Genomic DNA, 23807 nt, shown 5'->3' with positions numbered 1-23807 from the left:
GCTACCTACTGCACCACCTAGGTGGGCGCCATATAGCCTCGTTGCTGGTGCGCCCTAAAACACCAAATCATCATGGCATCATCATGCACCACCTAGGTAATTGGGCTCTCTGATTCTGAATTTGACATTCGTTTCGTTAGATACAAAATAAATGGCAAATTTAAAATCAGCTCCAAAACTAACATAAGTAGGTACGTACCTAGTTGTAACACTCGGAAAAGTCGACCGAGGTCGTTAAATGTGAGCGTGACCCGCACAAGACATTCACGTGACCTCGACACCCACCATAGTCCATGAGGCAAATATTTCCCATATTGACACGGATGACGGATGTCACATTTCTCATCACAAAAACTTCTAGGTACACAGCAATAATCTGTGCTGGTTGCGTCGAATCGCAATTCTGACCCATCATTTTCGCGAAGGAGAGGTCACAGACATTCATTTTATGACCCTCACATTTGGGCGAGGGTCATGCAATTATCAGGGTAAGTGTGCACTGTACATTGATTGTGAAGTGCCCAAATGCCCAGATGTCCTTCAGCCCAAATGTGTAACTTCTGAAAGTTTGGGCTTCGCGATCCGCCGCTATTTGCTCGAGTTATTCGTGAAAACCCAACGGAAGTCGATCCCAACCCGTCCCCCGGCCCTTTATATGTGCGAGGGTTAAATCAGTGTGACCTCTCATAAGTGCGCCTTTTTAGATGCTAATGATTGTCGATGGTTCTTTGACAATGCCCGCAACACGCCCGGCACAACAGAACCAGTGGAAGGCATCATGCACGTCCCTATTTCCGTTCATGCAAGTACTCGTAAACTAGCAATGTTGATAGCACAGCTGGCCACTGTCACAACTGGAGATCTGCCAAAAAGTAAAACATGTAAAGTACCCAATCGTGTCATTGTTTCTGGTACATGACACAAGTATAGGGGAGAGTGGGGTAAGATGCCCAGGGTGGGAAAGACGCCCCACCCCCTCTTGCGGCGAAACAAAGAATCGAACCTGGAAATTAATGTTCTTAGCGTAAAGCGGAAGCCTGCCTTATTAACCCGCGCCCCGCTGGGGGGGGGGCAGAATCTGCCCCCCCTCCCGTTTTTCGCCAATAACTTCTAAACGCGTTATGCCAGCGACGTCAAACTTTCAGTACCTTATCATACATCAATTTGACACGTTCCCTGAAAATTGGAGCGAAATCTGTCGGAAACTTTTTGAGAAATTGACGTTTTAGTGACGTCATGTTCGCCATTTTCGCCTCAAAAACGGCAAAATTTCAAACGCCGCTAACATCTTCATGTTTAAAGGAATCAAGACGTAACAAAAAAGGTTATACGTGATTCTACTTTGTCTATCAAATGGCTATCTCGGTTTTTTGAAAATTTTGGATTTTGGCCAACATTTTTCCAAAAAACTGACTTTTTGGGAAAATATTTATAAAATCCAAAATTTTGAGTTTATAAAAAACCGGAATATATGTCAAAGAAGTGGTCTATGTGCACCTACATACCAATTTTTAGAAGAATCGGTTCAAAAATGTGGGAGTTATTCAAAATTTTATGACGTCACGACGCACAAAAATTTTGAAAAATGATTTTTTTTTGGAAGTTCTAGACCTCGTACGGAAACAAAAATAGCACCATTCGATTCGCCGTGAAAAACTGCATCGGATAGACACCTTTTTAGGCCTTAACAACCAACTTCAAAATTTGACCTCACTTGACCTGACCTTGACCTGACCTCGACCTGAAATTCATCCAGAGGTGGTCCATATCACTTATTGAGTGTGCCTATTGAATTCCATGAGTAAAATGACCGATAAAACATGTGTCGCACATGCCCTTTTCTATATTTTGTTTTTGGTGACCTGACCTGACCTGACCTGACCTTGACCTTGACCTTTGAATGACATTGTGTGCAACGAATATTGTCTTGGTAGTCTAAGAGCACGTTTTGGGCAATCAGTCTCAGTCCATTCTTCGGCAACTACGGTGCAAGGCCGATACTGTAGAAACTTGCATATTGTACCCTTGACCTGACCTTGACCTGACCTCTGACCTATTTAAGCAAAAAAATTTGGGCTCTTAAGATTCGCCTTGTTGAGAGCTTTCGATTGCCGTTTTCCGCGTCTTTCTACGACCATCGGTTCGGAAGTTAAACAGGGGGGGGGGCAGAATCTGCCCCCCCCCCCCCCCAGCAGGGCGCGTATGGCTGAATAGCCCAGCGGGGCGCGGGTTAACTGCACAAAAATTTGCGAAGCTCAGTTGGGCAACGGCTAGCGGGTGATTGCATGTTTTTTATTTGCTGCTTTCAAAAAATATTTTGGTGTCAAAACATTGTAAATATCAAAGAAGATAGATAATTTTTGCGTCCCTTGCTATAGTCGTGATACATTAACATGCGTGTACTGTGTCCCTAACAGTTTGTTTCAGGGTGTAGTTTTAGGGCTAACAAATTGTACTGATTTAATGTTACTTCGGTACCTTGGGGTAAGATGCCCCCTGTCGTGATGGGGAAAGACGCCCCCCCCCCCTAAATCCGTAGGCTGTCCTTCAAGCAGCCCGTCAAATCATTTATTACATACCTACTTGTGATGAGAGACAAAAGCCGATCTGGGACTATTGAGAGTCCAGTACGGTCGGGTGCTCCCCATGCCGGTCTCACGACCCACACAGCGACTTGTTGGGCGGCATCTGACTCTGAGAGCCCTCACGACGGCCTCTGTGGGCCCCATTATTGGCTCCAGGGCCCCTCACAACATCATTTGAGGGCTCCCACGTTGGCTCCACGGGCCGTGCTGGCATCTGAGGTCCCCACGATGGGCTCGAGGGCCCTCAAGCATCATGAAGACCTATAAGGGCCCCACAGTGGTCTCCAAACGCCACCACGGAGGCTTGTTTGGCCGCGCTGGACTATGATGGCCCTAACGATGACCTCTGAAGCCCCTTACGACTACTTCTGAAGGCCCTTACGATGACGTTTGGTGTCTACTGCAGGCTCGAAGGGACTACTGATTCGTTCAGGTGATTCACGTGCCCATTTGTGTCACTTATAGTGCAGGGGGGCATCTTCCCCAACGCCAGGGGGCGTCTTTTCCACCCCGTGGGGTAAGATGCCCCCTTTCACTTCTTCAGGAAAATGCTTAAAGGGACCCTCCCACCTTCAAAAAAGTTTATGAATTGGCATGAAAGTGATGTCGCTCGGTTCAGAAAGAGCGAAAACGAATATCTACCAAATTTCACCGAAAAATATTCACCGGTTTTCAAGATATTAGACTTTTACTTTTGTTTACTTTTTTGGGATCTCCGCTGTTTCTAGCGACTTTATTTTAGAAGTGCGGCGTTTGCGGCAGATGTTGCGCGCAAATAGCATATACCACCGCGTGCTACAAAACGTTTTAGTCAAACATTTAAAAATCGTTAGATATCTGCGCTGACGTCACACATTCAGAGGGGTATTCCTAAGCATTAACCCCTCTGAATCAAAATGCTGCAATTTTGAAATTCAATATTTCCGATTTAAGGCATTTCTCGATGTTGTGAGTGCCGAAACCGGTAATTGTGAGCCAGGGACCCCATTTTGGCTATCTCAACTCAAATCTAATGTTAAGGTGGGATGGTCCCTTTAATAGCAAAAAAATTTATCATATTTCAGGAACGAAAGTGTGATATTTTTGGAGAAAAATGATGTCGGCTTCCGGTGAAAGTCCAAGTTTTTGCTTTCCGATCGTCAATTTCGAATAATATATGACATAGCAAAACCCTGGGCATCTTTCCCCACTCTCCCCTACGTAGACGTACGCAATAGGCATCCCTCAATGAAATGGTGGGTTTGGGTGTCAAATGATTTGACCGGTTAAACGAGTTTACCTACCGCCGAGAAATGGACAGATGATGAGGTTATTGTGTTACGGTTTCCTCACTACCAGTCCATTTGAAGACGGCCGCCGCTGGGGTTCACCAACGCTTTGTTCCCCGCCAAGGTCTTGCAACTGAGTGGTCTCCGCTGGGGCTTTTAAACGCCGCAGGGGCGCGCGGTCGTTGTGTGGCAATAGTTAGTGTGGTGGGTCCCAATGGGATATAGCGACAGCAGCAGGGAGCAACTCCCAAGAGAGGGGTGAGTGAGAGGCTCTGCTTGCATTTCCTGCATCTAGCCTTGTCATTTAGGAACACTTTGGCCCCTTATGCCATTTTATACCTTAGCGGAAACTAAAATGCACGCAAGCCATACGGTACGTCAATGTGCAGTGTGCGCATTTGGGCTACGGGTGGATAAACACCCTGCTGATTGAGAAAGTATAGTGACGATATTTGGCTGTTGTTTTCGTCAGTTGCGGCCCGATTCGGCGCAAAATTAAATCCCGCTGGAAAGTTTGCGCGCCGTTTCGTCTTATCGGCAGTAAAGTTTGTCCCATTTTCCATAAAAATACCTCCCATATGGAAATGCTAACAATTAGGGAAAGAAACACTGACAAACGCTCAAAAGTTGGCTCAGATTATGATGGCCGGGATAAAGCCTGAAAGACACAATTCTCTCCACCAGCTATGCCATTTCCCAATGCCTATGATTCTACCTACCTATACAAAATTGGTGTGTCCTTTGTGTTTGCCGTCTGGGTAGCATGTCAGAATAAGTATAATAATATCTAGGAGCATATCGAGGAAGGTTTCTATCTTGCGCTGACTGCTGGTTTTAAGACAATGCCAGAAATATAACAATTCGTTGGATGTAAGCAATGGTATGTTTGGGCATCGTCAGTAATGTTACTGCGATGAAAAATGGCCTTATGCTCATGATATTATATGATTAGGTTAAATTGAAATAAGACCAAACAAAAAATCACTGATATATCTCGACATGCGTCGTCTTCGGAATTCGAAGACGACTCAAGTCGAAATATATCAATGATTTCTTGGGTCTTATTTTTATTCAGCTTAATCATGTTATGTATCATGAGCATAAGGTCATTTTTCATCACAGTGATATCACAACAAGCTTTGAAAAGCACTTGCCGTGCGTCATGCCCATGACATTCACCGGCTGGAATGCGGTTTACCTGTTGTGCGGCACAGCATCCACCAGGCGTTGAAGCCACCGACATCTAGCGGCTAGGATACGAACTACCTGCCGTGCGGCACAGCATCCACCAGGCGTTGTAGCCCCCGACATCTAGCGGCTGGGATACGAACTACCTGTCGTGCGGCACAGCATGCGGGCGGCGCCAGGCGCTTCGCCTCTAGGACATCTATCGGCATGAATTGAAACTACCTGCACAACATATGACGAGAGCTTGATAGTTGAAAGTCGCGATTAGGACTACGCCTCCTGAGTGCTGGGAAATGAGTGTGTGCTTTCCTTTGTAATAAAATTCATGAGGTGACGCCGTTCCGTCGTATCCATCCTCAGAACAGTCACATCCTGCTCCTCCACGCCTCCACCACACCCTGTTCCGGGCTGCACGGGAAACTTTATTCGATAGAGGAAGCTCCCATAGGAGCACACCCGTAGCCGGGTGCAGTGAGTACCAGTGGGCTGGGTGGCCTGTCCATTGGGGCGGGTTCAGCCCAGGTGACTCAATACGACGCCCGCCCAGACCAATGCTCCCCCTAATTCCTATCATCCTCCCGGCTATGAAATGGTCTCGTCAGACCAAAAGGGCCTTACCCAACAAAACAAAACAATGGGGTGGCACATCTGTCTATGGCTTACATATAAAAACGTATAGACTTTCATATAATATATTGTTTATTGAAACAAAATATATCTCTTCAATATCTAAGAATCCTTCACCAAAGATACACACAATATAACGCTATAGTTGGGCAACGCATGTCTTCTAAGAAGTGATATTTTATGTCACATTGTAACTGATCTGCAATGTTTTATTTCGTTCGGGAGGAAAGGTAGATCGATTAGATGCTACGAGAGGGTGAACGAATCGTGAAAACTAGGTACTACCGCTGCTGTCACCAATGAAGATAGAGATATGTCTACGCTATAACTGTTGCTTTGAACTCCAAAGCGTCTAAGGTGGACGGACATTAATGGGATATTTATATGTGACCCCTGAATCTATATTCGTCCGTCACTTGATGCAATCGTAGCTATTGTGCAATCGCAACTTTTCCATTGGTCACACTCAGCAAGGTGGTATGACGACAATCCTGTCGATTGCCTGTCATTCAGATCTCCCGCGTTTCTCTCAGACAGTTTTACAACAACGAGCTCGTTGGCCGTTGTCTCGTTGCCATGCTGTTTGTCTGCTCATTGTGCCGGTCTCGATGCCGCGACCTCTGCACTCTCCAGCGCTGTGGAACCGTGCTGCGTCCGTGTCTATGTGATGACCAGCATCTCGGGCGTGGTCTCGCAGGCCATCTGAGTGTACTCCGCCGTGCTGGGCGAGTCTGAAACGGAAACACGGGTGGAGGAGATCAAATCGTGCCAGTGTTTTTGATATGGCGTGATATTGAAGGGACGTTAAGAAAAATAGTGAATGAAGACCAAAACAGATTCACATGCGTGCTCAAGCTAACGAATCGTAAAAGAGAAAGCTCGACAAAACGGTAAAAATGTGCCTATTTGTAAATCTAAGCTTACTTATGGTGATCCAGTCCTTCAATCCTGCGGCCTTCCTAGCCTCAGCGACTGCCTGGTGGAGGGCCATCAGACAGGCATTGGCCATGCAGGACGCCGGCTCTCCCGTGGCTGTGGGTCAGGTCAGGTCAGGTCAGGTCAGATCGGGTAGTTTGCGTAGTTTGTTTGGGAAGACAATTATGGTTGTCCTCGTGGTATGAGGGCAGTTCCGTTTTTGAATTCATTTCAACTGATTTGTTTATAAACGAAAAATGACATATGGGAGTTGCCCATTCTTGAAATAGCTTTTCTGAAGCATGTCACGAGCTATTATTATGTTGTGAAAGTAAGGACGTTTTAATGTAGCGATCCGATCAGCCCTTCCAACCGTCGTTACCTACCTTTGGAGTTGAAGATGCCGACGTCGTTGACGTTGTTCTTCAGCAGCTTCACCCTGAAGTCGCGCGGCATGTCCTTGTGCGTCGGTGGGTAGTAGTTCTGAAATGGGACAACAGAAGAGACGTTATTAGTCCATTCAAGAAGAAAAGTGGACTTTTGCATTCTTTGTGTTTACTGTGGCACTTTTCAAGATTAATTAGGAGATTACGGCTGCGGTAAAAAAAAAAAAAAACGCTTATTTCATGACTTTTGAAACCTGGTGCCTCACTTCAGGACATTTGTAACATCAATCACTCATCCAGCGTCTGGTGAGTCTATAGTATGAGAAAGCACCGAAACCCCGTCGCTCCTCTCCTCTGTGTCTCACCCAGGCGCGGTTGGTGACCTTCCTGCCCGTCTTGGGGTCCGTGCGGAGCTGTTCGAACAGCAGCACGCCCATTCCCATGGTGAAGGCGCCCTCCACCTGTCCGACGTCCACCAGCGGCGACAGCGCCTTGCCGGCGTCCTCGTAGAGATCCACGCGGTTGAAGCGGTACTCGCCGGTGAGCACGTCCAGCTCGGCCTCGGCCGCACACAGACCCCAGACCGAGTAGCGGTTGGTCGTCGGCGGCTGGCTGCAGGGGTGGAAGGAACCAGTGAACCGAAGGCTGAGCTGTTATTCATTTGGCCTGAATTATTTTTTCTAAGTCACGGAACAAGTCGAAGAATTCTGCTTTTAAACCTTGTTTAATTGTTAGACGGCATTTCTTTAATCGTTTGATATTGGGTTATGATTAATTTGGGGCGTCTCCTCGCAGTAAGAAATGGTAAATGTTGCAGAGGTTTTAGAGGTAGAGGTCCACTTACAGCGAGTGCGCGCTGAGGTTGACGCCGCTGCCGGAGGCATACTGCACCACCTGCAGCCAGGGCCGTCCCTCGGCCATGAAGGGCATCAGGCGCTCGCGGAGCACCTCGCAGGCCAGCCGCGCGGCCATGCAGTTCATGTCGCTGCCCAGACTGCCGCCGGTCACCACGCCGTTCGGGTTCACCAGGTTGTTGTTGGGTTTCACGGATACTTGTTCCAGAGGTACGCCGAGCACGTGGGCCACGACCTGCGCCACCTGTGGACGTGGAAAGGGTCTCATGGTTCAGTAGGTGCTCAATGAACCCAGGTGAAGTAAGACGTCTGGACCGTAGTGAACACGTTCGATGAATGATTTCGGCTTGCTGCCGCAGAGTGTCCTGAATTTTTAACTTGGGACATTTCTTTTCTACTACTTGTTATTTGTGATATTACATGGTTCTACGTTTTTTGACACCATTCCTTGGTCCCACAACTTCAGGATAAGTTATCTACCAATGATTGGCGGCGATAACGAAGGCTCAAGAGGTATACGGTATCCACACGTCGCGAATGGACGTGGGAGACTACCACCGAGGCGTTGAATGTTGATGTCCTGCCCCTTGTACCCACCTTGGTGTTGATGCCCTGTCCCATCTCGACTCCTCCGTGCGACACGGCCACGCTGCCGTCCTTGTCGTAGATGGAGACCAGCGCCGGATACCGGAACGCCAGGTTAATGTGGTAGGAGATGGGCACCAGCGCCAGCGAGCGCTTCCGCCAGCGGTTGGCCTGTGGACGGGAGGCAGATACAGTGACATCATCACGGAGAGTCGCAGTCGCACTTTAGTCGCACTCCTCCGTGCGACACGGCCACGCTGCCGTCCTTGTCGTAGATGGAGACCAGCGCCGGATACCGGAACGCCAGGTTAATGTGGTAGGAGATGGGCACCAGCGCCAGCGAGCGCTTCCGCCAGCGGTTGGCCTGTGGACGGGAGGCAGATACAGTGACATCATCACGGAGAGTCGCAGTCGCACTTTAGTAGACGCTTTGCAAACCCACCTGACCTAACCTTCAAAGCACTTGTCACGACTTTAAGTCCGCTGGCTTCAACTTGTTCGCGTCCTTACCTTGTTGAAGGTGCGGATGTCGGCCTTGCGCGCGTCAATATCTCCCTTTTCGAACATCTCCTTGATCATCATGGAGAAGACCTTCTCATCGTTGGGTGTGAGTGGTGGCCTGAAAATGAATATGATGGTCAGTGATTGAATGCAGCCGATAGCCGTAACACAGATGGCATTTCTCAATGAAATCAAGTGTCTGGTTCAGTTAACATCTTGGTGGCATGTCTACGTGAAAGTCAGTGCCTTGTGATGATGCGCGTTTATCTGAAATTAAATGCATACTATCCGATAAGAGGTTCCGCAGTGGTACTCACGGCGGCGTTGCTCCGGATCCCAGCGCGAAGTTGACCTTCTTGACATCCCACGGGTCCATGTTGAGCTCGTGGGCGATGTGACGCATCACAGTTTCGATCGCCGCGAAACCGTTGATCGTGCCTAGAAACGGCAAATGGAAGTTGCGTCATGTCATAGGGTGGCCGTGCAATGCTTTGTGCGGGCGTCGCATGTGCATGCATATTAACGTGTGCTTCCTAACTTATGCTACCAGTCACAATCGTGGTTACATTTACTAACGTTGATGGTCTCACGTCACGGTCAACATCGATACCGAAATCGACACCAGCTCACCGGGTGCGCGGCAGGATGTGTTGATGGGCAAGTTGGTTTTGACCGTGCCGGGCGTCACGTTCCAGTTGTCTGTGCGGTAGATGGCGCTGACTGCGCTGAGTGCCTCCTGGAGCTCCAGGAAGCCCAGTGTGGACATGGAGAATCCGTTGTCGGTGATCATGTGAAGCTTGAGCGCCAGCAGCTTGCCGGTGTCGTCAAAACCAGCCTGGAAGTAAGAGGAGGATTAATTGTCGCGTGTGGTAAGACATGCACACATGCGATAGCTTACTTCATCTGGTGGTGTGTGTAATCCTTTACAATTGCGTGGAATAATGTTAATTTAACAATGCAATGTTAACAATGTTAAATGTTAAATGTTAAATGTTCAATTCAATATTATACAATCTTAAATGCAAAAGAATGTTCAATGCCCGTGTCAGAGATCCAAGGGGAGCTTCACTCACCTCGTAGGTGATCATGAACGGGAACCGTCCGCTGCACATTTCGATCATATTCTCGATGTCGAGCACCATTCGCACGGGCTTGTTCAGCTTGGTAGCCGCCACGGCGCAGGCACTTGCGATCGGAATGGGGTTACTGATCTTCCCTCCGTAGCCACCACCGATACGACGAACCTCGGCGTTGATCCTGGCGGGTAAGATTGGTCAGAACGTGCTGTTGACACGAGAAAATCACACCTAGCCACGAAGAAGATTGTTGATAATAGGACGAGTTGGCTGAGACTTCGCAGGCTCCTGAGAAAATTTGAATAGTTTGCCTCAGAAGTCCATTTAGAAAGTGAGCTTTAGTAAAAGCAAGTGAACGTCAACAACGTCCAAGCTTGAGGACCTTGTCACTGAGGTCTTCAAGTGACAAGGTCTCAGGCTATGTACTCATTTTCCTCTGAACTCACTTGTGCGCCGGTATGTTGACGACGTCCGAGACGACATCCACGACGTGTTTGATGCCCTGCGTGGCGCTGTAGATGTTGAGCTGTCCGTCCTCGCAGGGGATGACGCGCACCGTGTGTGGCTCCATGGTGAAGTGGTACTGGCCGCCCATCTCCCACTCGCCCTTCACGCGCCGCGGCGCGGACGCCATCGCCGCTGGAGGAGGAAAGACACGGTTGGAGAACATGATGAACAGGTAGCTGAGAAAATCAGTTGAGGCAGTCGTGTGGAAACACAGACCCTCGACGGGATCACTGCACCTGCAGTCTGCACCGTTTGATGTTATCACGTGAGCGTACTCTTCAGTCAGACTTCCCATTATTTTATGCAGCAGAAATGTGCGGAGCTGTAGAACTTACCGTCTGTATCGCCGGTCACCACGTTCAGCGGGCAGTAGGCGCTCTGTCTCCTGCCGTCTGGCTGCGTCTTCAGGGCGTCCCGGATGGTGAGGACCGGTGCTGCCACCTGCGTGTACTCCACGTTGACCAGTGCTGCCGCCCTGCGGGCGATCGCCTTCGTGTCGGCCACCACCAGTCCGATCGGCTGACCGGCGAAACGCACCATGTCCTCGGCGAACACCTGGGGAAGTTCATGGAGTTAGGATCAATCTTTAGGACTATAGCTCAGAGAATCTGATGCGATCGGTTGTGCAATGTTGACCCATGATCTCTATCTCAGAACTTAACTATCACGTACTTTAAACCCTCTACTTTGCCCCGCACTTGACTTTGCTTGAAAGAGATTTTGAAAAAGTACGTCGGCATCAGTTAAAGATATCCGCGCTTCACGGATGAACACAGTGCGATTTTCCAAGAGTAGAAGACATTCGCTATGGTTTTATCATGCGTCACGTACCTGTTGTGGTGTGATCAGCTGCGGGTTGATGCTGAAGATCGGTATCAGAATTGAGAGAGAAATAAACTGGTTTTTGCCGACGATGTCCTTCGCCGTATAGAATCCTCGAACACCCTTCATCGCCTGGAACATAACGACATGAGTGAAAAATGTAAATCTATTACTTTCTGATATTTTAACCAGACATTCGTTTTGTGGATTTCTCGACATTCTCGTTGGTTGATTTGACGCAAACATGATGGAAGGGAGCGGCTGTTATTTGATATTACATCAATTCGGTGCCTATGATGTGTAGATAAATTGGTTCGATTGTATCATACATTTTAGAGTTTTTGTGCTTACCAGTGCTTTTGAGGCGTCGACACTGCCGATTTTGGCGTTTGCCATGGTGCTGAGCACGTAGTGTCCGTACAGCTCTCCGGGCAGGGCCGGCTGGTCATCCACATACTCGGCCTCGCCTAAAACAGAACAGGGAACACGGAATGAGATGAGTGGGGAAGACAGTGAGGTGAAGTCAACCGGTGGCTGTTACAAGGGTATTGGATACGTGTTTTGGTTTGAACATCTGTATTGGGTCTGTATATGATTGGACTCATAGTTGTGTTCGATCATGTATGATTGAAGACAGCGCACAGGCTACCAATTTAATTCGAGTTTGATTTGAACTGGACGAAATTGCGGCTTTCAGTAACCCACGCTGCAACTGGGCAGTTATATCCTGTTCGTTTCGACATTGCTTGCGCTCTTCATCTCTATGCGTTCTTCACCTAAGACATGGTCAACAGACCGTAACCGATGGAAACGCAATTTCCTTGCGTGTCACGATGACTTGAGAACTCTGGAGAACTTCGGGATGTTTATCTAAATGACGGAGCCAGGGAGGATTTCTCCTTTTACGCGAGTCGTCATCTTCACCCACCCATCAAGGCAGACTATTTCAACAGTGGAATTATAGGAACTCCATGGATGAATAGATCTCACCCGACGTCTGGATCTGCGCCTCCAGCTTGGGCACAGCCTTGTTGACGGGCCACAGCGTCTTGTCGGTGTCGAACTCCTGGGTTCCCTTCATGGTGGAGCGGGTGAGGTCATCACCTCCTGACCTCAGGCGGACCGGCACACGGTCACCCAGAGTATACAGGATCGCCTGAGGAAGAAAACAATGCAATTTGTGTAAGCCGATGTATTTTCGAACGACACTTGAGATTTCTGGAGATAAATAGACTGTTCTAATAAATGTTGTACTTTTCTTTGACATGTAAAATGAAATCAAACTAAGACAGGTCAGCTGTTTGTTTCCCGATAAAGGGACTGGGTGGTGGTCAACCTCGTCATGCCACACAGTTCCTTTAAATTGAATGCAAGCTCTTTCTTTTCATAATGGGGAATACGAAAATGTCTAAGCTGCCCATGTTGTAGCAAGCTTACGAAAATTAAACGTTACAACACTTGTCTACCGTAGCCTCATGCGTGAAGACTGCAGAAACCAATAAAGCCATCCAAATTAATCAAAACAGCAAATGGAAGTCGACTCAGTGTCACATCTCACCTTGTAGAGCAGATTGCCTGTGAGTCGTTTCCTGTAGGCGACATCGGCGTGCTCCGGGTCCGGGTGGGGCTCGACCTCGTCCAGGAGGGTGGTCAGTGCTCCCTTCACAGTGGCCTCGGCCATCAGTGAGCGGCCTGTCAGGTAGCGCTCTGTGTTTGTCGCGTGCACCTGTCGGGTCGGCGGACGGTGTTACGAAGACTGCTCCGTTTTTTTTTTAATTGAGAAGCACAATTCTCACGAATAGTGTTCGTCTATTTCAAGCAAACTGCGGCTATGTCATGTTAGCGGACAGTCGCCTGACGGGGACATAGATTTGCCCACAGCCGCATTTGTACTTTGCAATTATAGCTAGGCATGATCATAGTGACAGCGAGGCATTGGTTGATTGGGTATTTTTTTAATATGAAATGTGTCGATCATCATTGATATTAGATATCGTGACCAAGCCAGGTACTAAAAAACGTATTGCAGTTACATGGGTCCACTCACGAATCTGTCGTTGATGCCGCCGAACAGGATAGTGGGTTTCTCGGTGATTTTGGCCGTAGCCGTGTCGAACGGAATCACGAAGGCCGCATTCACATAGGCGTGAGCGCTGATGGCACGGGGAGTGATCTGCAAACAAAATCGACAGAGATGTTAGCTTGCATAGGACAAAATTAGGGAAAACGGGAGCTCAAGTGCGTTTGATTGCCCAGGATTATCAATCAAATCCCTCACATTTTGTTAGATGACGAATGTAAGAAGGTTGTTCAAAATTGTAGCCAAAAAGATTCAATTGTTCTTCAACAAATAACATAGCAATGACGCTTTACAACAAAGGTAAGGGAAAGAGCTGCAATCACTGTGGGTAGATGCATAGAATGAAGACGTAGCTACCTTGTACGTCTTGAAGATGTACTTGTTTTCGTCGATAGGCGGCAGCGTCATGGACACGATGAACTTGTTCTTCATGCTGATGTTGTACATCATCTCTACCGACATCTCCTCTGCATTTTTGCCTTCAACTGGAATACGAGGAAGCATTGGCTCCAGTATCTCCTATTTAATTGAAACCTCCTATTTAATTGAACAGCTTACTCACAACAATCAATCTCATTATGTCTAGGTGAATCTCTCGGCTTATCTACCCGTGAGTTTAACAAAACCCATAAAAATCGTTGCACTCCTCACGAGGACGATTATTTGTCTAAGTTTTATATGACTGAAAATGATGTATTTATCGTGCTTCATCTTGGATATGCATTTGTATGGTATCAAAACAACTCACCGATTTTCAGTTTGGCCTTGGCCGCAGTCAGCAGCAGGAAGACATCGGACGGGAAGTCCCGATGCTTGTACTTGATCATCAGGTTGCCGGCCCAGGTGGCGGCGTTCCTGACGGGCGTGTTGGCCACCACCCGGAGATGTTTGGCCATCTGAGCGCAGTGGCGGTACCCGGGAGTTCCGCTGAGGTGGTCCAGCTCTTTGATGAACTGCGAGAGGGTGACGGCGGCGCCGAACACAGCGCCCTTAGTCTCGCCAGGCAGCTGCCAGCGGGGAGTCCACTTGGAAGCCTTCTCGCCGGGCCGCTTGATGACGCGCAGCTCGGGGATCTTCAGCAGAGAGATGTAGCCGTCCGACGGCGCCTCGTATTTGTCCAGCACGCCTGCAGGGAGCCAACGGGGGAATGGTCATGGACAGGCAGGCGCTGGGCAGACGAGGTAACGGGTGTTATAGCGAAATAACATGAAGTTTCTTGGTAAGACATGGAGCTGCACATTGCACAAGTCATACGGATAATGAAGCTCAATCTCTCGAGCATATCGATAAGGTCATCTGAACGGCGTTCTCATCTCACCCGTGGAAGTGTTTCCGGCCACCAGTCGGATGGTCTTGCCGCCGACGGACATGGCCTCGAGGTCGGTGATGGCCTGTTGGAGCGACGTTGGCAGACGCCAGTCGTCATCGGCCGCCGTCATCGACGCCCGCGGACAGCCGGCGCACGCCGAGCCGGTCGACTGGCACGGGCCACGCTTGTTGCCATGGCAGCCGCTCGCCTCCTGAGAAAACGACATACATCAAACAATCGGAGGATTGTTGCCAGTTGCCAGTTGCCAGTATTTCGGAAAAGTCGTCGCATAAGAGAAATGGCGTGACACGTTTTATTGACACGCATCCTTGGCAAAACATAGCACTGCAATCGACATCTTGATTCCATACCTCAATATCCCTGACGATTTTCTTTGTTTTTTCGTCGGCGTCGACTTTAAACGTTTTGAAGGCGTCCAGGATTGGCCTGTAGCCGGTGCAGCGGCAGAGGTTGCCGTCCATCGCCTGTTCCACCTGCTCCTCGGTAACCTGCCCACCGTTCTTCAGCAGACTAAAAGCGCAAAAACAGACAGCGTTAGACGTAAGTGCAACCTTACAACTCGTAGTTCAGCGACAGGTAAGTGATAACATTTAGCTCTCGATTTTGGCGAACAAGTGTCGGATGGAAATTGGCGGCAAATACGAGTAGAATAGCAATGGAAAGCTTTGCATAAAATTCGTCTTCGTCTTTCTTGGAGGCATCTTGCTTGACCATGTTTTATTGCCTGAACATGGACATAACCATTCCTAGGCTGCAGTAGCCGCACTGAGTGTAATTACTGGTCCATTACCTGTACATGGACATGACCATTCCCGGGCTGCAGTAGCCGCACTGAGTACCGTTCATCTGCGCCAGCCTCGCCTGCACCGGGTGGTAGCCGTCCTTACGGTTCCCGATGCCCTCCACCGTCTGCGGGTAAACCATCGGAATGTCAGATTAAAATGTTGGACTAGGAGCTGGGAAGTGCATTAATTATGTAAAGGCCTGGCTATAACTCAAGGCCTATTAGTCTAGCTGACCATCGATATCATGGCCCTTGATTTGAAACGATGCAAAGCATTTTATCTTGCTTTGGAGTTGCCATTCTAAAGCGTTAGCTATATTAGAGGGCTGTTCACGACGTCGGTTTATCCCGTTTAATAAACCGTAAACATGTTTATTTTTTGAAGGACCAATCAGCGTCGACCTGATCCTGACGTCACATCTCGTCAATGACGTCAGACCTCCGCCGCAAACCGTTTATGCGGTTGATGCCTCAGAGCATCAACATGGCGCGTAAACGCGTTTATGTGACAATGATGGCGATGTGCGGCAAACTCGTGAGGAGAGTTGTGAGTTAGGAAAATTGAATTCGGACAGTTCAGGGGCTGGTAGATGGGCAAATGACTTTCAAAATAACTCTGTACGGATTGCAGAGGACTGGAATGGTAGGTTTTATTATTTCATTGAAATTAAGACCTATTTTGAGCATCGTTCTCTGCTAACCAGCGTCTAGCGTCGTGGGTATTTTGTGATGAAAACTGTCCTTATTCTTGCAATATGTCATGATATGGGACATATTTCCATCAGATTTTCTTTTCTTTGCACCTTTTACAGCATCGTCTCAACTGCTTATTAGTTGTCACTGTTTAAGTAAACACTTGTGTTTCGTAAACGTAAAGGCCGTGTGACGTCACAGCCGGGAACGTGCCCCGAGGGCAGTTTATGTAAACCACATAAACCGACGTCGTGAACAGCCCTTAGGTTTGCTTTTTCATAACCTCAAAGTTCGAAGCTCACTGTATGTTCGGTGAGGGGCATTCCATGTCAACCGGGACAGCCAAAATCGGTCACCTCTGCGATTTTGTTCAAACTTGGTATACTTATTGCCTATTGGGTGAAACCTCTGAGGGTGAAAGGATTTTGTCATATGCCCTCGGGCTACAGAGATACAAGCCGCTAAACTTCTGCTTTTTTAGCAGAATTGGACGTGTACTGCAATCTTGAAAGATCTACAGCTTCAACATTTTTGAAGCTATTAATTTCAAACAAACTGGAACGTATACATCAGGAGTTATACTAGCAAAATTTGGCAGTTTTAACATATTTTGAAAATTCTGAATTTATTTTATTTTGAATTAATTTCTTAAAATATAATTTGTGAAAAATGGGTACCCTTCGATTTTGTTCAAATTTAGATATTGTCTTCCACTACACGTAAGGCACACGTGCTGAGAAAATTAGAGTGGGCCAACAATAACTTTGGATGATATAGCAACAAGTAGTGCAACGTAGCACGGCCGGTGAAAGGGGCGGATCTCGCCAACCCCACCTGTTTTTCGCCAATAACTCACGTCATAATTATTATATTAACGTCAAACTTTCAGTATCTGTCCAGAATTGAATTGCAGATTCTCCCGTGCAAGCAATAGGTAAATCGGTCCACAACTTTTCTAGTAATAGCATTGTAAAGTCATACATCCTGCCGGAGCGGCGCGGCGGCCGGCGCCGGCCATTGCCGCCTGAATGGTAGACTGTGCCGGCGCGGGACGGTTCCATCTTTGCACCGCGCTTCTTACCGCTGATTATGATCGATTCGTGTCAAATTTTGTGTGAAGGCTTAAAAATGTACAGGCAATCTAATGGTCAAATACATGCGAAAATCAACCGGTAAAAATTGAATTATTAGGGTGCAAACACAATCTGTGAATGAAACGTTTTCCGCGTCGGCCGATCCCCGCCTCTGCCGGCGACATCTTACTCTTAGCAGGCCAATAACTGCCAAATTTATGGTTAGATTAGCAAGAGATTCTCATAACACTACAAATGTCGTATAAAGGAAGAAATAGGAAAATCGGCCATTAACTCTTAGAGTATGGGCGTATAAACGCAAAATAGTCACCATAGCAAATTTGATCACGTTTAACCTCATTTGATCTTGAAGATATTGACCTAGGGCTATGAAATTGGCACACGATAAAGTTCCCCACCTACAATTCAAATTCCGTTTTTTTAATATCCTTTTTTGACTAAACCGGGCCTTTCTCCCCTAGCGCTGGGAGAGTCAGGCGTATTTCCTTTTTGCAACCAAAGAGAGGCGCTGCCCGGAGAATGCTCAATTGCATCATTAAAAAACTGGCTTACAGCTCAGCGATGACCAGCTACCTTCGTGGCTTAGTAGTTAGTGTGCCGAGTGTACCCACCTCGTAATCTATAGGTCGCTGGCTCGCGGCCGGTCAGCCTAAGTGTTTTAACACGCGTTCATTTTTGTTTTATAGTGTTCGTATCATAACTAAGTAGCATTTGGCCAGCCGGCAACTGCCGTGAGGGCTATACATATTTACGCGTGTTAGATTAGATCAGGTCAGGTCAGGTTAGGTTTGCTTTGGTTTGATTAAGGTAGAAAGAACCATCTCCGCGTAGCGCCTCTCCTTGGTTGCTAAAACGAAACGCGCGAGTGCCAGACATTTCGAAGTCCAAAAGACAGTTACGTAGACGTCGGCCCATTCTGAAATTTGCATATGAAGTAGCTAATGTATGAGAGAATAAAATATGTAAAAATCAGCAAAATCGAAGGGTACCCATTTTTCAGAAATTCAAAATTTATTTTTTGAATTTTAATTATGCTGACTAATTAGTTAATGACGTCCATATTGTGATCCTCAAATTAAAGCCTGATCTATTCCCTCCATTTCAATTTTTGTCGCGTGGTGATATGTCCAAAACTTTAAAAGTTATGACGCTTTAAAGATGATAATGTGCCTTGCCGAAGTCAATGTTTGATGACGTATATCTCGGAAAAGTGACGTCATATTTTGACAAAAAAAATGTCTCCTCTCTTTTCACATATACATGAAAGGCTCACAAAGTTTCGCAAAAATCGGAGGAGGTGAGGTTCAAAATCGTCATTTTTTGTCCCACTTGACGTGGAATGCCCCGTGAACGGAATGTCTATGGCCCAATGTTGAGTATCCATGACAGGTTGGATGATGATGTAAATAATTAGACGGTTACAGCGATATACTCATTTGCACAGTGATCAAGGTTCCATGAACCGAAAGCTTTGTGTGTCTTTTTGAATATATTTGAATGCATTTGTAATAATTTGGTTTACTATGGCCCAACTTATGTGCATGGTCATGCGGTATGCAGATGAAAGTTGGATCGGCCAGGAGTTCATATGGTAGCGCATTGCCGAGTGAGTGAGTACTGAGTTTTAATTCGCACCTCGATTTTCCAGTCGTGGCAGGCCTTGAGCGGCACCATACACGAGTTGACGGCGCGGCTCTCCATCTGACCCGTGGCCGGGTTCACAGAGGTCACGTTGACCACGCAGGCGCCGCACATGCCCTCGCGACACATGGTCTTTGTGCCGGGCAGCTGTTGGTACTGTCGCAGGTAGTCGGCCAGCGTCGTGGTCGGGGTGACATCCGTGGGTACTCCGCCATCGCGCAGGTCCCGCCTCAGCACTGCGGTCAGGGCAGAAGGGTCGGTCACGGGTGCGTTGGTAGGCTGATGGGTGATAAGCGATGATCATTGTACCGATGCGAGTGAGGCGATGTAGTGACGATGGCTGTGCAGCATGAAGACAAATATAACGATTAGTTACGTAATAGGAATTCGATACCCGTTTGTTGCATAACCAAATGCGACAGTTCGTATGTCACATCTCAAAGAAAAATGGATAAAATAATGCTGTTTTTATTTGTCATCGGGGGAAGCAGCTGATTCATGTACAGCTCACCGCTAAAGTAATGTAGGGTTTTACCAATCTCAACGGTTGGCTTTGACTGGCGACTGTTTAATGCGGAGTGATCGAAAAAATGTCAATAGCTAAAGTTGCAGCTGCAAGGGTGATGATACATATAAGCTACATTCAAATTTTCATTGTAGTCTGGCTAATCGTTCCTTAGCTTCAGAAGCAGAACATACCCATGACTGAAACCACACATTACTTCTGCTGTGGACTGTACTTTCTACATCTTTTTTCTCGCACTTCTTCTATCTCTTATTTCTTTCTTTCCTATTTCTGCCAGCGATTTCCGGCAGTCAACCCTGTTACCTACCGACTATCGGGCAGATTCTCATGACTATCACTTTGGCTGGCCATCATTTATATGCCGTGTGGCGGGCCTCGCCCCCAGGTGAAACCTCGGCCCCAAACCTGCTGACTCATGGTGAATTGGCTCCGGCGGTGGCCCAGGGCCGAACTGGGAGCTGTGCCCTAGCGCCAAGGCCAGCGCGACCCCAGACGCCGAGTCCGCCGCCCGCGAGAGGCGCGCGGCTGGAGCCATTATTCCCGAGTCGCAATAGAAAGTGCGGGAAATGCTTCTCCGAGGTTGGTATCAATATTGGACGTGATCATATAACTACAAGGCTCTTGGTTCATGGCACATTTTAGCTACCTATCACGTTTTGTGCAGTCTTACTGAAACTGAGCGAAATTATGCATTTCAATTTACCAACTATCCACGAAGGACTCTTGAAGTTTTCGTACTGGAGAATGGAGTCTTGGAGATACATCTTTATAAGAACCGTTCTTTATCGAGAATGGCCAATAAAAATCGACGCTTTTTTGCATGGATGCGTAACTGTTTGGACCTCAAAATGGCCGAACTAGATGAGCAGTTTGGTATGTACCGTCTGCGACTTTTCGAACAATGTTTGGTATTGAACTGTGGACATTCTGTTTGTTTATCGGACTTGATTTCTTCGGACTAATGGCCACCTTTTGTTTGCACCGAATAGTTTCGTGAAATACCTAAAAATGCCTACACCACAAGACGAGGAATGGGTCTATTGACGTATCAGTGCAGGTAAAACCCAGTTTGTCCACTGAGTCGGTATTTTTCTCGCCGAGTTCGCTCGCTGTTGATGTGTTTCTCACCTTGGTGCTGTTCGCTGTTGACGGCGAGCGTGACAGCCGCGATGTCCTCCTCTATCGAAGCCTCGCTGGCATACCTGTGGTGACAGTAGCCAGGTGTCACGTGTTGTGACCCATCGTAAAACTGCAGGAAATCGTCTCCGTGCAGCAACATAAACAGGGTCCCGGGACCGTCCGCGGCTAGACGGGAGCTCAGAGCGCAAAAAGTAGACACCCGGCTAGCGAGCAAGCAATTAAATTCAAGGTTAGAGATGTTGTTTCCCGTAACAACATTACATAATTGGCAAGCCAGAAAATTGTTACTACCTCGCAGTTTGAGGAAATGCATGTCAGATGAGTTACATGCAATGTCAGACTCGTGCAGTCATGGCCGTCAATAACATCATGACTGATAATAAACCAAACCTTTACCGGTTATAACATCTGTGTTATATAAAGCTGATTTGTCCAGCTTTGGTCACCCCGCGTACGCTAGGTAAAACCCACTGTTACCAGTTGAAAATAGCAGCAACATGAAAAACCAATGGCCTTGATTTCCTTTTGTTAAGTCGAGCCGAGAGCGGTCAGTACTTAAAGCACTTTGCAGCATCTCCATTATAAATCAGAAAGTTAATTAAGTTAATTGTGGGTTTCCCTGCTTTGTTAAGAACTTGTGAAATGCAATGAAAATTATTGATGTAGGTAATAAATCAATTATTCAAATAAAACGTTGCAGGATTGAATTGTCAGCAGCGAGCATTCGAGATCAAGTGATGCGGGACGACGTAGCATAGCAAGTAGGCAACTGGAATGTAGCGAATGCATATACAATTTTGTGTGATGCTTTCCTCCGCTAGGCAGTTTTTAATCAAACTTGTTATAAGTTGGTTCACAAATCACAATGTTATTTCGACATTTGTTTGTAACACTTTGTTGTGTTTTACGCGTTTACGCGAAATGAAGGCATTGTATTGTCTGCAGCCTCGTGTTGTCACTATACCTCATTTCAAATCTTCAGGGGAACTGCAAGGACGGTGCCAGTGTTTCTTAGCACCTTTTTTAACAGTCATAAACAAATATAGCTACATGGGCGCTGTAAGCTATCCAAAACTGCTCACCTGACCGTCTCGATGGGAGGTTTTCCAGGCGGGAAGTCCTTCCCGGACCCCTTCCTCCTGCCGGGAAGACAGCAGTCCGCCATGGCTGACCGCTCACTGCTGCCGTGGTCTCCGGTGGTCTCCTGTGCTCTCCGTTCGTCCCCTGGTTCTCCGTTTGTCTCCAGCTGTCTCCGCGCTCCGACCGCGCGCGGTGCTCCGCGCGGACGCTCGACAGACACTGGAGCCAGGTCCCCGTCCACCCGACTCGCCCCCAGCACACCTGACGCCGCAGCCCGCGGCGGTCGGTCCTCTCACCGGCCTGTCTCACCGCTGAGCCGGTCCTCTCACCGAAGTATCTCACCATTCGCCAGTCCTCTTACCAGCCTGTCTCCCCACTGTGCCGGTTCGTACCACCGATCTCTCACCGCGCTGAGCCGGTCCTCTCACCAAAGTATCTCACCATTCGCCGGTCCTCTCACCGGCCTGTCTCACCACTATGCCGGTCCCAACCGCTCCGGCACCCCCGGCGGTCGGCGACGCCCGTTCATGGTAATTGCATGCCTGCACGCTAACGACGTTTGTGCATAGCGAGACTTTGGGTCCGACGAAGAGCCCGTTGACCTGCATCAACCTTAGACCAAGCGGCAAATTCGTGGCGGAGCTATTGTTGTTACGAGTAGACGCAACGTTTATCGGTTAGCGTCAAGCGTGAGGCCATCTTGGGATTATATAACCCATTCGTTGTCGCTCAGTGCATCCACACGGAATTACAAACATTATTTTTGACGAGGTTGTTGCCCGGATCATTGTTGCAGCTCAGCGGAGCTCCATAGGATGGCCGATGCCCATTGCCCATGAGTTAGCTACATCCTATCAAGCACCGTTTCGGTGACAAACCATGGGCCACTATTATTTGTTATTGTGGAATCGTGACCTGACGTGACTTTTCATCGATACAAAACTATAACATAACATTCACTTCTTTATTCCGCATAATCATTCTTATGTCATTGAACCGTCATTGAACATATCGGTTGAATAGCAGAGATAACTATTCTGAGTCATTTGTACAGTTCTTTATTGAAAATATGTGAATTATATTGTGGTTTTGTTCATTTGAGCTTGCATATCTATTGTAAACGTGTCGGATGCGGGCGTTCTGTCCCTTCCCGACTGGATTGTTCTGCCTTGCACCATGACCGGTCGTACTTTTCCACTACCTCTGACCGACCCTGCGCTGGCTGTGGGCCGCCGAGCGGTGTCGACAGAGCATCCATGTGCTCAGCGCACACATTCCGCCGTGACTCGACGAATGGCCGACCGGCGCACAGCGCGCCATGACCAGTCGTTCTGACCAGCGTCCAGTGTTCAACCAATGGGCGAAGAGATCTCTCCAAAAATGTTGAATAAAACGGTCGTAAGAGCTAAAAGTTAAAATAGGTTTATTACTCGTACGATTATGTGAAAACACCATGAGAACCCTGGAATTTGAAATGTTATGGTGTAAAAAAAATGATCTGATGTTCATGAACATGATACAATGAAATGACAGTGAAATATTTTTTTTATATATATATATTTCGACTTGCGTCGTCTTCAAAAGACGTCGCAAGTCGAAACATATTATAATACTTTTTGGTCTTATTTCACTCTCATTTCATTACATCATGTGCATAAGGTCATTTTTTTTAACACCATAATATTCATAACAATGCCCAAACTAGCTATAGCTCACCTTCAACGAATTTGAAATGTTTGAAACGGATTGCTACACTTCATTTTATTTGTTCTGTGGTTTCGCCTATATACACTCATTTATTATTTCGCCTATGTAAACTCGGAACAAAAATGAAGAGTTGTCAGAGAATGGTGACACTACTCTACCTGCTTTTGAGGTATTCGCGAAAATCGTTTGAGGTTACTGGCCCGTGCATCACAGAGCGGGCTTATACGAGTATTGCGTTTTTCAATGCCGATTTGTGAGCGTCGCGTGTGCGATTGTCGATTTTATACCTACCTCACTATAAATTTTTCACTTAATTGCATGAAAACCATGTTTGCAACTTCTTGCATTCTTGATAAACATTGTATTGCACAATTTCGTCATTCAACTGCCTCAAGGTGTCTAATTGACAGATAATAGA

The 23807-nt window shown here is 47.4% G+C and overlaps 1 protein-coding gene across 1 annotated transcript; it reads right to left on the bottom strand.

Annotated features, from left to right (window-relative positions):
- Nucleotides 1-5719: 5719 nt before the first annotated feature.
- LOC122394128 (abscisic-aldehyde oxidase-like) lies at nt 5720-21897 on the bottom strand. The gene is made up of 25 exons (XM_043390755.1): nt 21685-21897; nt 20591-20664; nt 18931-19172; nt 15515-15633; nt 15075-15234; nt 14713-14914; nt 14143-14520; nt 13752-13879; nt 13362-13487; nt 12873-13040; nt 12305-12470; nt 11666-11781; nt 11324-11446; nt 10828-11047; nt 10432-10624; nt 9983-10166; nt 9540-9744; nt 9227-9347; nt 8919-9027; nt 8421-8579; nt 7814-8067; nt 7335-7581; nt 6970-7066; nt 6593-6700; nt 5720-6399 (listed from the first exon to the last, which is right to left on the bottom strand). The coding sequence occupies exons 1-25, from the start codon at nt 21765-21767 to the stop codon at nt 6329-6331; spliced, it is 4053 nt and encodes a 1350-aa protein (XP_043246690.1). The 5' UTR covers nt 21768-21897; the 3' UTR covers nt 5720-6328.
- Nucleotides 21898-23807: the final 1910 nt, after the last annotated feature.

This window comes from Amphibalanus amphitrite, unplaced genomic scaffold (assembly GCF_019059575.1).
Source record: "Amphibalanus amphitrite isolate SeventyFive unplaced genomic scaffold, NRLGWU_Aamphi_draft 000025F_arrow, whole genome shotgun sequence".
Taxonomy (NCBI): Eukaryota; Metazoa; Arthropoda; class Thecostraca; order Balanomorpha; family Balanidae; genus Amphibalanus; species Amphibalanus amphitrite.
Note: the sequence above shows the minus strand (reverse complement) of the source record. Positions and strands in the feature narration are given on the sequence as shown.